This window comes from Egretta garzetta, unplaced genomic scaffold (genome assembly GCF_000687185.1).
Source record: "Egretta garzetta isolate BGI_Z169 unplaced genomic scaffold, ASM68718v1 scaffold104, whole genome shotgun sequence".
Classification (NCBI taxonomy): Eukaryota; Metazoa; Chordata; class Aves; order Pelecaniformes; family Ardeidae; genus Egretta; species Egretta garzetta.
Genome location: NW_009259485.1, coordinates 1590662 through 1605759, shown reverse-complemented (window position 1 = coordinate 1605759; position 15098 = coordinate 1590662). Strand labels below are relative to the sequence as shown.

At 35.8% G+C, this 15098-nt stretch overlaps 1 protein-coding gene across 1 annotated transcript in view; it reads left to right on the top strand.

Moving 5' to 3' along the window:
- LOC104124841 (protein diaphanous homolog 3-like) overlaps positions 1–15098 on the top strand; it is a gene marked incomplete at its 5' end in the record, with an annotated part of 133877 nt that overhangs the window by 41940 nt on the left and 76839 nt on the right. The window contains 2 exons of the mRNA XM_009637216.1: positions 7727–7891; positions 14412–14547. Coding sequence (XP_009635511.1) covers positions 7727–7891; positions 14412–14547 — 301 coding nt within the window. The remainder of the gene's footprint in view (positions 1–7726; positions 7892–14411; positions 14548–15098) is intronic.

Genomic DNA, 15098 nt, shown 5'->3' with positions numbered 1-15098 from the left:
ATAACCTTTTGCATTTTTGAACTGAGGACTAGGGTTTGAAGTAACAGATAATTTAGTGTATAGCTTTCTTTGGAGATGTGGTTATAAAACATCCATACCTATAAAACATATGAAGGCAAGTAGCAAAATTCAGTTTAGAATGGGTGAAGAATACCCTGAAAAAATTAGCTTCACTTAAGAAGGAGAACACAGGAAAAGTAAGTTGTGGAATAAATATGTACTTCTGTGCTAATATCAAACATCTAAAATAATAAAAAAAAATATTATGTAGGATGCCTAATTTCCCTTTGTGTTACTGATGTATTGGGCATTTCATAAATCATAGAATACCAGGTTGGAAGGGACCTCAAGGACCTTCATTTATGAATCTTGATGGCAAGAAGTGAGTGGAATACTGTGATATAAGGTTGTAAATTGTATTAAAGAATAAGTCACAGTTGTAGAGAAATAGTGTGAAAAGTTGTAATAGAAGTCAGATAGGATAAATAGGTGGACCTTGTCAATAAATAACCCCTTTTCTAGGGGTTGTAATTCTGTCCCTATATATGAAGAACATTAGAGCCCCTTAATGATCACTTAAAAAGGATAGTGAGCATCTTAGAAAATGCGAAGGAGGATCTACTTGTCATCTTTTTCAAGCATCTCAAGAGCTGTAATACTGCCAGAGAAGATGTAGATTGTCAGTGTGTGGCCAAGGAGGTAAGCCATAGCCATAAAGGTAAATTTGTTCTTTGCATTAGTTTTCTCTAGGGAGAACTTTGATTGACCCCACTGTGCAATATTTTGAATGAAAGGATAATCTCAAATGAAGGAGTCAGTAGAAGTTTGTGTTTTTTTTAAAGGAAAATATAAAATAAATAGCAATAAATTCCCAGGAGTAACCAGGGGTCACAAAAGACTTGAAAAAATTTTAAAATGAACTCGGATGTAAACCTATTGGACTACAGATTTTTACATGAACTAAGTTAGCCCAAGACTCCAGAGGAATCAAAGCTGAAAAGAAGCACACAAGTTTTTTAAAAGGGCTACAAGGAGGATCTGCAAGTCTGGCTTCTCTACCAAGAAAACTGGTGAAGACTAAATAAAATCAGAACCAACATGTATATATGAGAGATATAATATGAGGGGGAGAGTCAGTGTGGGTTTTGTAAGGAGAAACCATTCTTTGCAGATCTACTACAACATGCTGATAATGGTAGGACAGTTGGTAGAGCATAACTGAATTTCCATGCACCTTTCAACAAGGTGTATTAACAAAGACTTCCAAGGAAAGGAATTTCTTAGGTCAAAAATTGAATGATTATTTTTTGTGGGTTAATATCTTAAAAAACAAACAAATAAACCCAAAGAACTAATGTGAAAAGGCAGATACTGGCAGATGCTGAAAAAAGAACTTCAATTATTATAGAGCAAACAATCCAGAGGAAAACAGAACAATTGAGAAAAAAATGTAGTTAAGAGCAAGCAGAAAACATAAATCAGTTGCTATAAAAATCACTAATGCACTTATATCTTGAGTGCTTCCACCACCCCTTCTCAAAAAGTATGCTGTATAGCTACTGATGTGGCAGAGAATGGTGACAATGATCAGCAGTATGCAATAGTTTCTGCAGCAGGGTTGTTGTAACAAATTAGGACTCTGAAAGTGGAAAAGCAAAAATGTTAGGAAAATATAGTAAAAATACTTGTAATTTTGTATGCCATACCGGAGGAAAGTTAGGAACATATTCATTGTGTCTTATAAATAACCAGTGTTCATCTCGTGTAAAATACTGTCTGGCAGGTTAAAACATACTAATGGAAATGGGTTTTTTTACTAAAAAACAATTAAACTGCAGCATTTACTTTTAGGATGTTGTAGTCACTGAAAATGTAAATGAATTTCGTGCAAGGCTTAGGGAGTTAGCTAAAGATAGTATGTCTGGAGCTATTAAACACTAGTGTGCAGAGTGTTAGAAGCTAAATACTACATCAGCTGAATTATCATGCTATACTTACCAAATTTCCTTCTTGTTTTCCCTAATCATTGTGTATTGACTGCTGTCAGAAACAGGTGAGATGAATACTTGGTCTTACTCAGAATAGATCAGTGCAGGTGAAACCAGACATGCTACATATTTCATTGTATTAGACTATCCAAATAGAATATTTTGAACAGTAAATATTATGAACAGGAATAGTTTTCCCTTACCTGCTTTCTCTCCCAGCAGACAGGCAGCAATTTCAAAACAGTAAAGTTGCATATGGTTTCTAGTAATGTCTGTGAACACACTAATTAAAGAAGCTCACTTTTAGAAAAACAGGAACTTCAGTAAATTACAAAGCAAAAAAGGTTTGATGTAAAGGTTAGATAATCCTGCACAGCATGATGAAGCCTGGACCTGTCTTTACTTTTATTCCTATGACAAGGAAAGCTGAATGATGCTGATGTCTTGAAAGGCATGCAGCTCATGAAAAGAAACCAGCAGGAAATCTGAAAAAGGAAGGATGATGCTTTGTTGGAAATAATTTTTCATCCTGAGTACAATTACACTCCATGGACAAGCAGGCTATTACATCCTGTCGCTAAATATCACAACCCAAAGGCCCCTAATGAACTGATTAGCATTCTTGTTTCTTTAGGAAGTCAGATACATGCACAGTTGGTGCACTCTTTTATTGACAAAGTCTGTAATTATGAATATTTCTCCTATATATTAGATTGTGCTAGTTTGTCAGTCATCTTATGTATACTAGCTGAAAAGAAATTATAGTTATTATTGCAGTTCTTCTGTTTGCTTTAATTAGGAAAGTCAAAGAATATGGAATTGATATTGATCTAGAGTATTAAACCCATTGAGTGAAATGTTCAATAAAAAGCACAGTGAATAAAATACACTTGTACGTTCAAAATAAAAATTTAGTGGGTTTATGGAGAGTATTTAAATTGCGTATTAAAAGCTTAATTAAGTAATTTAGTCAACATGCTCTTTATCAGTCCTGCTCGCATCTCATGATTTTCTAAGTAGCAGCTGAGAAACTCTTGACAAGTTTCAGCCTACCACTGAACATAGTTTTGATGCTGATTTTCATAAAAGCTTATGGAACTAATACTTGAGAGACAACAAGTTGGTTGCTGCCTCTCAGCTAGGAGCAGAGTCCTTTCTTTTTGATCAGTTCTCTGTTCCTCTTTCCTTGTCATTTAAGTTAATTTGTCAACATTGCAAAAAGAGAAGCAAGGAACAGCACTTACCCAGGTCAGAGCCTGATTCAAGTGAGGAAGAAGAAACCCATGTCATCTGCAAGGAAGAGAATACTTGCTGTCTCTAAAGTGTAGGTTACTTAATCACCTCTTAGTTTGACCTCTCTGTTCAACATAAACACGCTGGAATCCGTAAGATGTCCTAGCATCCTGAGGACTTTGGAAGATTAGAGGACCTGAGCTTGTTAGGTGAAAAAAGATTGTATGTTGCTCTTTGGGAGATGCTCAAGATGTTGACTGTGTGGACAGGTAATGACAGAGGGCTTTGGCAAACAATGTAAATTTAACGTCAGTATACAATTCCTTTATATAGGTCTTTAATATCTGGTCTGAAATTCAGGCGTATATTATGGCTAGCACTTGTTTTGCTTATAATATATGGAGTATACACACTTGGATGCAACAGCTCTGTCTTATACATGTCAATTTGTTTTAGTATTATAACACAGAGATAAGTAGGGATGAGTGAGTTATGGAAAAGGTATTATTTGACAAATACTCTTCAGAAGGTACTAATTTAAAAATCTAAGCATTTCTATGTGTTTCTTGAACTGTTACATTCAGATATGGAATTTTACTGTTGAACCTGCTGTATGTATTCAAAAGGAAGTCTGTGTGACATGTATTTTTCAGACAATTGTAACGATTTTCCCAAGAACTTGATGTGGGAAATCCTCAGCAAAGCCCTGCAACTTTCACACCTTCTGCCCTTAGAAGAAAATAATTTCTTTAAATTCTGGTTTGAAGTGACCTCGAAATCTTTTTGGACTAGTCTTCGAAAAGTTTGCCATGTTTTTATGGAGACTGTTGTGGGCTAGTGTAGTAGCAGTTTCAGTTCCATTTTGAAGATTCTGCTAAAATATATGCAGCATCTATGCACCTGTTAATCTTTTGTTTTTATGCAGAATCATATTCCTTTTTTGGATTGTCTACATTTAATCCGTAGGTTAGTTTGTGAAAAAATCACAAGTGGTAAATATGGGGTCTTTTAAGGAAATGTTTGGTACAGATTAACATCATTCTTTTTCTGCTCTAAGGTAACAGCTGCTTTTGCTTGGCATGATACCTGCACTATACTAGTATTTTATATAGCACAATATATTAAAATCAGTATAAATTTCAGACAAGCAACTCACTAATAAGCCGCCATGAATATGCAAGACCAAACATACAGCAGTTAGAAATTTTGCCACAGATATTACTTGTCTAAGCCCTGTGTTACTTTCTTGTTCCATTAATGAGCAGAATGATGATCTGTGGTCCCATGAGTCCAAAAAAGCAGTCTGTGAAGTGAAGCCACTTCAGAAAAAGTTAAGAAATGCCTAACTTCTTGATTTCCTTTTCCTCCCACCTGTGTTGCAGCTCTGCTGTACTTCTGTCTTCATTCATCCAAATCCAATGAATTGTGTAGCTGATAATGCATATATATCAACCTGTTCATAATAATTACAGTTGGGATTGTTATACTCAGTAGTATTCCCTGTTGTCTCCAGTTTAGCTAGTGCTGGCTAACAAAAGCCGTATTTAACGAACAAAGGAAGGGGACTTATTAGAAATACCTAAATTGAAGCACAGTCTCAGTAGAATGCCAAGAGCTTAAGGTATCCCATAATTCACCAGATGGAAAATAAAAATCTCAGGATTCATCGTGTCTGGCATTGAAATACTGGATAGTAAACCATCTTTCCAGAATGCTGTATTTTGAGTTTAAAATGTGCATCACATATTGAAGGGAAGTTAGTTTTAACAGTATAAAGTAAGCAGCCTATATGGATTCTATTAACATAGCTGTAACTTTAGCTATGTCTTGCAGAATATCACGGAAATTCCATCTCTCTTACTTCCCCACCCCCCTCAAGTTTCCTTTTCAGGATATACTCTGGCATATCATTCATTTACAAGATGAGGTATACATTTTATTGATAATTTTTTTTTTCTCAATTTTTTCCTTCCTAGAAAAATGAAGAAAGTTACTGGAGTGTTTGATGTATGGCATTTATACATAGTGACAACAAAACAAATGTATCTAATTTTCTGTTACACTTCCACTCTGTGGAAATAAACAGCCCCATAATTGCAAAAAATATTGTAGATTTCCCTAAGTTCTATTAATGATCTAAGAATCACAAATAATAAGTATCCTAAATTGTAGGACCAAAAATAAACAGGGTGTAAAAATGCTTGTTCCTATTTTCACTCAGCATTAATTTTACTGTTTTCCTTTATTACAGCAGTTTGTTGTTTTGGTTTTTTTGAACTGCTGACATTTCTTTTGATGGTCCTAACTTGTGTTTTGTCATGTCTTGTTTCTCATAATCCTTTTTTCATTTAATATTTGGGCAGCTGTCACATACTAAGCTCTCATCAACTTTCCTCACTGTCCCACCAATAGCTTTTTAACACCCTTAATAGTTTTAAAGAAACTCAACTCTGAAGGGTAGCTTTGTGCATCATGAGTGCATCATGGGAGCTAAGTAGAGGAGGGAGATTCAAACTGATATGGGAGAAAAAGTGGGCCAGAAACATCAATTCTCTTTTAGCTGTTACTAGCCAGCATAGGCAGTCTGAAGCTGCTCATGAGCTGCACCTTGTGAAGTCAATGGAAACATGGAAAGAAGCTCGTATGGGCTAAGGAGCCGTGTCAGAGGAAAAGAAAGTCTAAAATCGAGTGGTTGGAGGGTAATGGAAGATGTATCATTTATGGAAGATGTATCATTTAAAATCATCAAAATCTAGGCTCTGTTAGTCCTTTTCCACAAGATTTTCTTAGTGGCAATAGTTCTGCCATTACAGACCCAACTAATAGCCATCATAGTGACTAATTAGAATGTTTGTGAAAGTGCATTATTTCTCCTTTGCTGCATGTGTCTGAGAACATTATTGTATGACTTTCTGGCATGGATTCTAAATCACAAAACCATTAACTGCTTACTTGGTATTTTAAAGGCAACATTAACAAACCAGGACATTTAATAGTGAAATTCAAATGGGATTCAACCTCTAAACAAAACTAAAAGAAAAGTGCATCACAAAAACCCTGAAGGGCAAAAGCACTCACCCAGCAGTAAACTGTTACCGTATATTTAAAACAGCAAGTTGGACAAAAATTCTATTTGCCTATATTTTAATGCACTTGATTAAAACCCCTGTGTTTCATACAATAAAGTGACCATAGTGTATGTATCTGTAGTATGGAGTATACAAATACAGTAAATTCTCTTTTGCAATAGTTGGGGTGGGCAATTGGGAGTAAAGGTAAAATTGCCACTTCTTATCTTTTGTAGTCTTTCCTGCAGCAGGAAAATAATAGAACATAAATATTTGTTTAGCTACCATTCCATTAAAGGTAAACACTTTATGAAGCTGTCCTACATAGGGAAAGGACTACACGCAATATTTTTTCTTTGAGCTTCTTTGACAAACTCTATTATCAAAGTTCTTGAATAAATATAGGATTTTTATTTCATTTATGTTATGCAGTATTTTGGTGCTGTTTATAAATCGTCTGTCTCTTGTAGAAGTAGTTCTATTGTTTTCACCTCTAATTTAATTAAGTTGTATTGACATTGTATATAGCCTTAGAAATAGCATAAATTCCTGATGCAGCCACCAGGAATAGAAATGAATGCATTGCTGTTGTTACAACAGCATTTAAAAAAAAAAAAGCAGTTAGGATGAAGTTTTTAGTCTTTCATGGTGTTTACTTCTAATACCGTTTTTTATTAATATTTCTATTTTTACTCTGATTTTAGTAAGAACTATACTATTTCTTGATACATTAAAGTATTCGGGTTAGTTATTGGTATCTGTACCTAAATTCCATATAAATTGTAATTTCTATACCTATCTAATTTATATACCTAAACCTTTAGCTTCAATAAGGAGACAGTGATACTAAATAAACTGCATAGGTGCTTGAAGTTAGATTAGTCCCATACATTTCATTTCATGCAGTATTATGTGCTAATGGAATCTTTAAATTTGAAGTGGCTGAGAAAATTTGATGAAAGCACCCTGATTTATTCATAGGCATAATATACACAGTAAATACCAGGAAACATATCGCAGAATCACAGAATGGCAAGGGTTGGAAGGGACCTTGGGAGATTATCTAGTCCAACCCTCCTGCTACAGCAGGTTCACTTAGACCATGTTACACAAGGCATTGTCCAGGCGGGCTGTGAATATCTCCAGAGAAGGAGACTCTACAACCCCCCTGGGCAGCCTGTTCCAGTGCTCTGTCACCCTCAGAGTAAAGAAGTTCTTCCTCATATTCAACTGAAACCTCTTATGCTTCAGTTTGTGCCCATTGCCCCTTGTCCTGTCGCTGGGCACCACTGCAAAGAGTATGACATGGAAGGAATTTTTTTGATACTTCATTTGATGTAAATGAAAAATGTGTATGAAATACAAATCAATGTTAAGTAAAAACTGTGGGTTTGACTGGATTTACTGAATATTCTTGCAGCCTTAACAGCAGCATACAGCTTTCTAGTTCATGCCAAAGAAGATTTCCAGAAACTTTCACGGATGCATGAGAACATGGAAAAACTCTATCAGAATGTGATGGGATATTATGCCATTGATCTGAAGAAAGTTTCGGTGGAGGAGTTTTTAACGGACTTAAACAACTTCAGGACAATGTTCATGGTACAACCTGTTTATTTTATGGCTAATGTTTCCTAGAAATTGTTTTTGTAATCTTTCAATTTCTGAACAAATAAAAAATAATCTTCCTCCTACTCAAATGGTATCTGATACTAATATCAGAAATTTTCCTTTGTGCATCCTAAATTCTCAAGATATCCTAAGGATAATGTTTTAAATTATTATTTGTGGATTATTTCTTTCTGAAAGAATTGAAAATTCATAATAACAATGAATGTAATTTAAAACTGAGCCTCTTATGTGCATGTATAACCTGAAGGGGGAAAAATGTGAAACTCTACCTTTTTTAAATAGAATTGCATTTTCTGTTTAAAGGATGCTTGTTATTTACTTAGACATAAATATTCTAACAATTATTCTATATTTATAATGTGCACTAATACCTTGCAAAAGCCAGACCCAAGCTTTTATTTCATTTAATTTTTCATTTGCCTGCAGCACTTGATCAGTTTTAAGGTTTGTGTCTGTAAGCAGGTTCTCTGCTATGGAAACTCAGAGCTCCTTAAACTGGCTTAAAAACCAGCATATTTTCCTCAAACTTGGTCTGTTTCTAAGGACCTTTAATTTTTGTGACAATAGACTGTATAGGATTTTAGATTTTATGCATTTTAAAAGCTTATTTTCTTCTTTTCCCTTTAAAAGGGATGATCGTTGGGGGAGGGGCTAAAAAGGGCTATTATTATTTCAAATATTTGAATCATATTTGAGAAACAGACATTAGCCTGATCCAGGTTATTATTGGGTAGCTCCTTTTGTATACAGCTCAGAACATAGTTATAAGCATAATTCAGACTCACTTGTTCGTTAACAGAGCTTTGCCTTAGAGTCATCTAAAATAGTCATATATGTGGAGGTTAGCTCTGTCTTTGTATTACAAGGCAATGTCTGCATTATGTATACAAACGTTTGCTAGCTCATCATAAAAGCTTGAGCTATTTTCTTTAGGTATTTTTTGAGGCTGAATGCATTTTCATTATGATTACAAATTTTAATAATAGGGGGTTTTTTGTTTGGTTTTTTTTTTTTTATTCTACCAAAATGTGATTTCAGAGTTAACAGAAGACCTTTCTGAAAAGTGAGGTAGAAATTTCTTACGGGGGTATTTCTTTATATGTTTGGGGCTGATTATATAACACTGTAAACAGTGATCCTGGGAAATTTGAGGATAATCAGATGTTCTCCAAACTATTGCAGGTTCTTTTACCATTGACAATGTAGTTCTTCTGGAAGAAGGATGATTAACTTTATATACTTAAGAATACATACTCAAAACTAGTACATCCCTCAACTTAAAACAACCAAAAAACTTTGGGAAAGCTGATGGCTATATAAGTTTGAAATAGTTTTATAGAGATCTTATTTAGGATTTAGATTGCTATCTTGGTGATTTATAGCTATGTTTAGGTTTGGTAAAGTTAGGGGGGTAGGGAGAGATTGTTGATTTTGTGTGGAGGTTGTGGTTGTGTTTGGTTGGGTTTTTTTAAGCTTTCTTTGCAAAAATAGTTTGGTTTTTTTTTTTTTCTCTTGGATTCTGAACACTTGGCTGCTAAGCAACTCTGAATAAAGAAATGGAAGAATAAAAAGGCAGGTCCCTAACTGTGTATGAATTTTTTAATTTGGGTAATTTGGAAAAGGTGACTTGTGTTACATTTGGCTACCTATGATTACATAGCTTAACTTAATGGCTACACTTCTGCAGGAATGTTATCTGAGCATGAGCTTTGTGACAAAGCCTGGAGCAGTGATCCAGCTCATGCCTGTTGATCTGTAGAAAGATTCAATTAGTCATTTTACCATCTACTTCTCATTGCAACCTGATGCAATTGTAACACACTTATATAAGTTGCTTACATGTTTCACAGTGTTTTTTGGTTTTACTTGGTTGGTTGGTTCTTTTAATGATTTTCAGACATGTCTGAGGGTGCAGACAGGGAAAGATACTTCTTTCATAGATATTGAGAAAGTGTTTGAAATTCCTATGTCTATCTATTTTGAGGAAAGGACTTAACATGGAACCTATATTTAGAAAACATATTGGAATATGTAAAGATTACCAGGCCTCTGCTACTTCAGAGCTTAACAGCTAAAAACCTAGAAGGCACAGTCTTCAATCAGAATAATTTGCTTGGCAAGTTACATATGCCAGATTTTTCAACATGGGCATTGATTATGTTTTCCTAACTTGATCAGCGCCTAATTTGAAACTCAGGAGTCTGGTTTCAAAGTTGCTAAATATTGTGAAATAGTTGTATTACTTTAATTTCTGATGTTTAAAACATACCTCCCATTTAAATGCTGTAGATTTCTAAATGCTTAGGTTCATCTTGAATTGGAGACTTGGAGAAGTGGTTGTGCTTTACCTTAATTTCCCCATATTTCTTTTCTCTGTCTGTAAAATCAGCACTGATACTAACCCCTGCTTCACAGCAGTATTATAAAGATAGATTAATTAATGCTTCAAAACAGTTAGATTTTATTGATGAGCATGATATGAGAAACCTTGAGAAAAATTAATAATTCTGTCTTGCAGAGCACAGTTTGAAGGCTATATGAAAAAGGTGTGTAGATAAGGCATGAAACCACTTATCATTCAATGACACTAAACAAATACTGAGTAGCTGCTCAGTTTTGAGACTTTTTGGAAAAGATTTTTGAGATGCCTAGTGTGAGACACCTGAGGTCTGATTTTCAGAATTGTTTAGCATTAGTCTTGATTAGTGACAGAAACTGAAGGTGGTTGGCATCCTAGAAAACTTAGCTCAAAAGACTTAACTTTAGTGCTGAAAAATCTTTGGATTCTTAAAAAGTCCAAGACCAAAAGACTACTTTAGTCACCAGTAGGTGTGGGGAAAGTGAAGTTCAGTCATCCTTATTGTCAAGCAAAGTTGATAATTTGCATATAGTACTTACCTACTTATCATGGTTTTTTATTCTCAATTAATGAAAATATTTAAAGTGTTTAAAACAACATATTTAAATCTGGAGCCATAGACTTCAGGTTCATAGCTAATTTTGGACTGCACTTTGTACTTCAGTGTTATTTTGCAGCTGTGACAGCTATTATTCACACTCTGTGAGCACCAAATCTAGAACACAATTAGTTGGCCAAATCCAAAAAATGGGTGAAGCACCTTATCTTCAGCACTTTAACTCCCGAAGCTAAGTTCCTGGTGCAGTCAGTGGAACATCTTAAGTATGAGACATCTCTGTTAACCTCCTTCAGTGCTTTCACAGCATCAGAGGTACTGCTAACAGGCTCGTTCCTTTTCTTGGAAGGATGGCTTTCTAAAATAAGATGAAACAATTGTAGTATTTCCTCTTCTTATCTTTGTCTAATGGTTAGAATTTTCCTACAGTTGTAGGAGAGAAAGGAAAGAGGCCTTGTGTCAACAACTCTTATGTCCAAGACAATATGCTAATCATAGGGCTACAGAAACCCCCTTGCTCCTACTGACACTAAGTTGCTCTGCAGCAGAAACATGACTTAAAAAAACAGAAGAACAGCAACCAAGTAAAAGTGTGTTCCCTGGACTCTAGAGTATTTTTCTCTTATATTATGCCAATACTTGAATAAAAATCAGAAACAATTCTGGAAAGTACAAGAGAGAACCCAAGAATGCCTCCAACTCAGAAACTCTAGGCCTTGGCATGGTATGCAAAAGGTGTATACTTTGGTAATTTTTCTGAAAGTTAACTTTGCATACTGTGTCATATGCTGAATGTAATGCTGCTCGTACATAGTAGATGTGGTCAGACCACATCTAACTTTTTGGGCCTTTTGAGCAAGGAAGTGCTAAGACATTTAATCTTTGAAATGCAAACAGTGTGAGAGACAAATATGTGTTCTGAGTCAAGTTTGGGACAATTCTTATTATAAACATTTTGCAGGACTTCAGACACCTATGTTTTGTGTTGAAAACATAGAACATGTAGGACAGAATTTGATTCTAGGGCATAGACCTCTAAATATTGGCATCTGTATGTGAGCTTTGAGTGTCTAATCTCAAGAGATGCATACTCAGTACAGTTATTGGAATTTAGAGAGTTGTCTACCTGATGTCTCAAAGAAGACCTAACAACAGAAGTGCCTAGTATTCTGGGGTGGTGTCTTAAATGGTACCCAAGACATCATCAGCCTGAAATTTTAAATTATGACACAGAACTTAAGACATACCTGTGCCCTGCTAGAAAAAGGCTGGAGGGAATGTGTGATACTCCAGAGGTCAATTATATGAGGATCAACAAGGCCAAGTGCTGGGTCACAACAACCCCATGCAACACTACAGGCTTGGGGAAGAGTGGCTGGAAAGCTGCTTGGCAGAGAGGGCTCTGGGGCTATTGGTTGACAGCTGACAGAATATGAGCCAGCAGTGTGCCCAGGTGGCCAAGAAGGCCAACAGCCTCCTGGCTCGCATTAGGAAGAGTGTGGCCAGCAGCGGTAGGGAAGTGATCGTGGCACTGGTGAGGCTGCACCTCGAATACTGTGTTCAGTTTTGGGCCCCTCATTACAAGAAAGACATTGAGTTGCTGGAACATGTCCAGAGGAGAGCAACAAAGCTGGTGAGGGGTCTGGAGCACAAGTCTTATGAGGAACAGCTGAGGGAACTGGGGTTGTCTAGTCTGGAGAAGAGGCTGTAGAGAGGTGGGTGTTGGTCTCTTCTTCCAGGTAACAGGCGATAGGACAAGAGGAAATGGCCTCAAGTTGCCCCAGGGGAGGTTTAGATTAGACATTAGGAAAAATTTCCTTACCAAAAGGGTTGTCCAAGCATTGGAACGGGCTTCCCAGGGAAGTGGTTCAGTCCCCATTCCTGGATGTATTTAAAAGACATGTAGACATGGTGTTTAGGGCCATGGTTTAGTGGCGGGATGGCAGTGTTAGGTTTGCAGCTGGACTTGATCTTAAAGGTCTTTTCCAACCTAGACGATTCTATGATTCTATGCTCCAGTTTACACTGGATATGAAGGTTTGAGCTACTAAATCAAGCACAGTTGATAGGTGTGATTAAAAAGGAATAGACACCTACATTTGGATGACTGCAATCTGAGGCTGAATCCTACTGTATTGTTTTGGGGGAAGAAATAGATGCAAAGTACAAGTTAACTCTGTTAGGAAAGTATATAATTTCTGCCAAAACTGTTCTTGGGCTTGAGTCCCATTTGAGTTTTGGCCAGCAGTTTGTTTTCCAGAATGCCCAGTCTGAAAATCAGCAAATAATTTGTTAAAATTAATTGAATCCAGAATTTTAGCATTTTATAGTAGGCTTCTCCCTTCCTCCCCCAATATCAAGAAAATTGTCGGAGGTGACTCTGGAGAAGACACTGTGGAAGTACAGTTTTGCTTTGTTTGAAAAGTCCATTGTCATTTGTTGTTATTGAAAGATTATTCTTCAGTTATCAAAGGCAGGTATTTCCTCATAAGATTTACGTGAGATGTATTTTTTTCCTTCCTTTGGTCATTACCTATTGCAGTGATGCAACAAATGGTGCCCATGCAAATATTACTGTAATCCACATTCATCAGTGCTTTATAGCACTCTTCAGTCCATCGTTACATTTTTTTAAAGTTTTTTTTCCTGGGGGCAGGCTGGACTTTTTCCCATTAAAAACAATGAGACATTAATTATCCTTGCAAATGTACAGACTCTGCCTCAGACCTTATGAAGATGTTAGCCATTTTGTAGGACACTATGTTCTATTGCGAAAGATGAGTTTTTGTGTGTAACTGCATTCTGAAAAGAGAAAGTTTCTGCAATGAAGAGTAGGTGCACTTTATATTTAGTGCAAGCCAGAGTAGAGCACTGAGAATCTACCAGTGTACATAGCTAACCCTAAAATAATGAAAAGGTAATCCTGAAATAGCTTTGTTAAAAAATTGAATGTGACACACTTTTTTTTGCTTAATGTCTGAATATGCAAAATAATGATTTTAAAACTCTGAAACTCTTAGTTCTGTTTTGGCTTCATTGGCAGCTTTGAAGTACTTAGTTAAAATTGAAAATAAACAATGTTTTATGAGTACAAACCAGAAGACAAGAATTTATAAACCCAGTGAATTAATGCACATGTGGATAAGAATAAGAAAAATGCACAGCTAAGTCACCCAAGCAGCCTTGTTTTGCTTGGTATAGCAGTAACATGAGAAAGCATAACTGTTGAAACTATTCTAGAAATACAAATAGTAAAATACTTACAGTTTTGTAAAACCAGGTGGTTTAGATATTTTGAGTTCTTCCTACATTATTGTATGCATTCTTAAGCTGTATTTCTTGCTGAATTTATAATCCCTGTTTGGGGCCAGTTAGTAGGATTTTAATGTATTCTGAATTTGCTTACTCTTCTGAATAAAAAATACTAAATATGGAATGTAAAAGCTTAATTTGGCTTGATAAATTATGGTTAGTTAGGAGATGTGATTTTAAAGCTTTTTTCTTTGTTTTTAAGGTTCAGCTTTGGTTTTGCTAAGAGTTCAGTTTTAATGGAACTCTATATATTTTTTTCATAGCAAGCAGTAAAGGAGAATATGAGAAGAAGGGAAGCAGAAGAAAAACAGAGGCGTGCTAAAATAGCTAAGGAGAAAGCAGAAAAAGAAAAACAAGAGAGGCAACAAAAGAAAAAGCGCTTGTTAGAAATGAAAACAGGTAAGTAATGCAGAAAACGCATTTTATCCAGTGTTTTACTGGAAATAAGGCTGCTATTTTTTCATTACCTGAATGTGCTAGGAGAAAAGACAGAATATATGAATGCTTTTCACCTATTAAAGTTTACAGCAAAGAGGTTCTTAGATTTTGTTTTGTTAATAGGCTTCTCTAATTACCTGTTTTCCTCAAGCTATTTTAGAACTCGTAACTGCTTTGTATTTTTCCATTAGAATATATTGAACCTTGTGTGACCAAGTTTTAGTTCATTATCAAGGTTTAACCCCAGTTGGCAACTAAGCGTCAGGCAGGACACTTGCTCACTCTCCCCCCACCCCAGTGGGATGGGGGAGAGAATTGGGGAAAAAAAGTAAAACCTTTGGGTTGAGATAAAAACAATTTAAAGAAACAGCAGAGGAAAATGATGATGATGACAAAAGATTATGCAAAACAAGTGATACACAGTGCAATCGCTCACCACCTGCCAACCAATGCCCAGCCAGTTCCCTATCAGCAATCACTGCCCCCCGGCCGACTCCTCCCAGTTTATATAC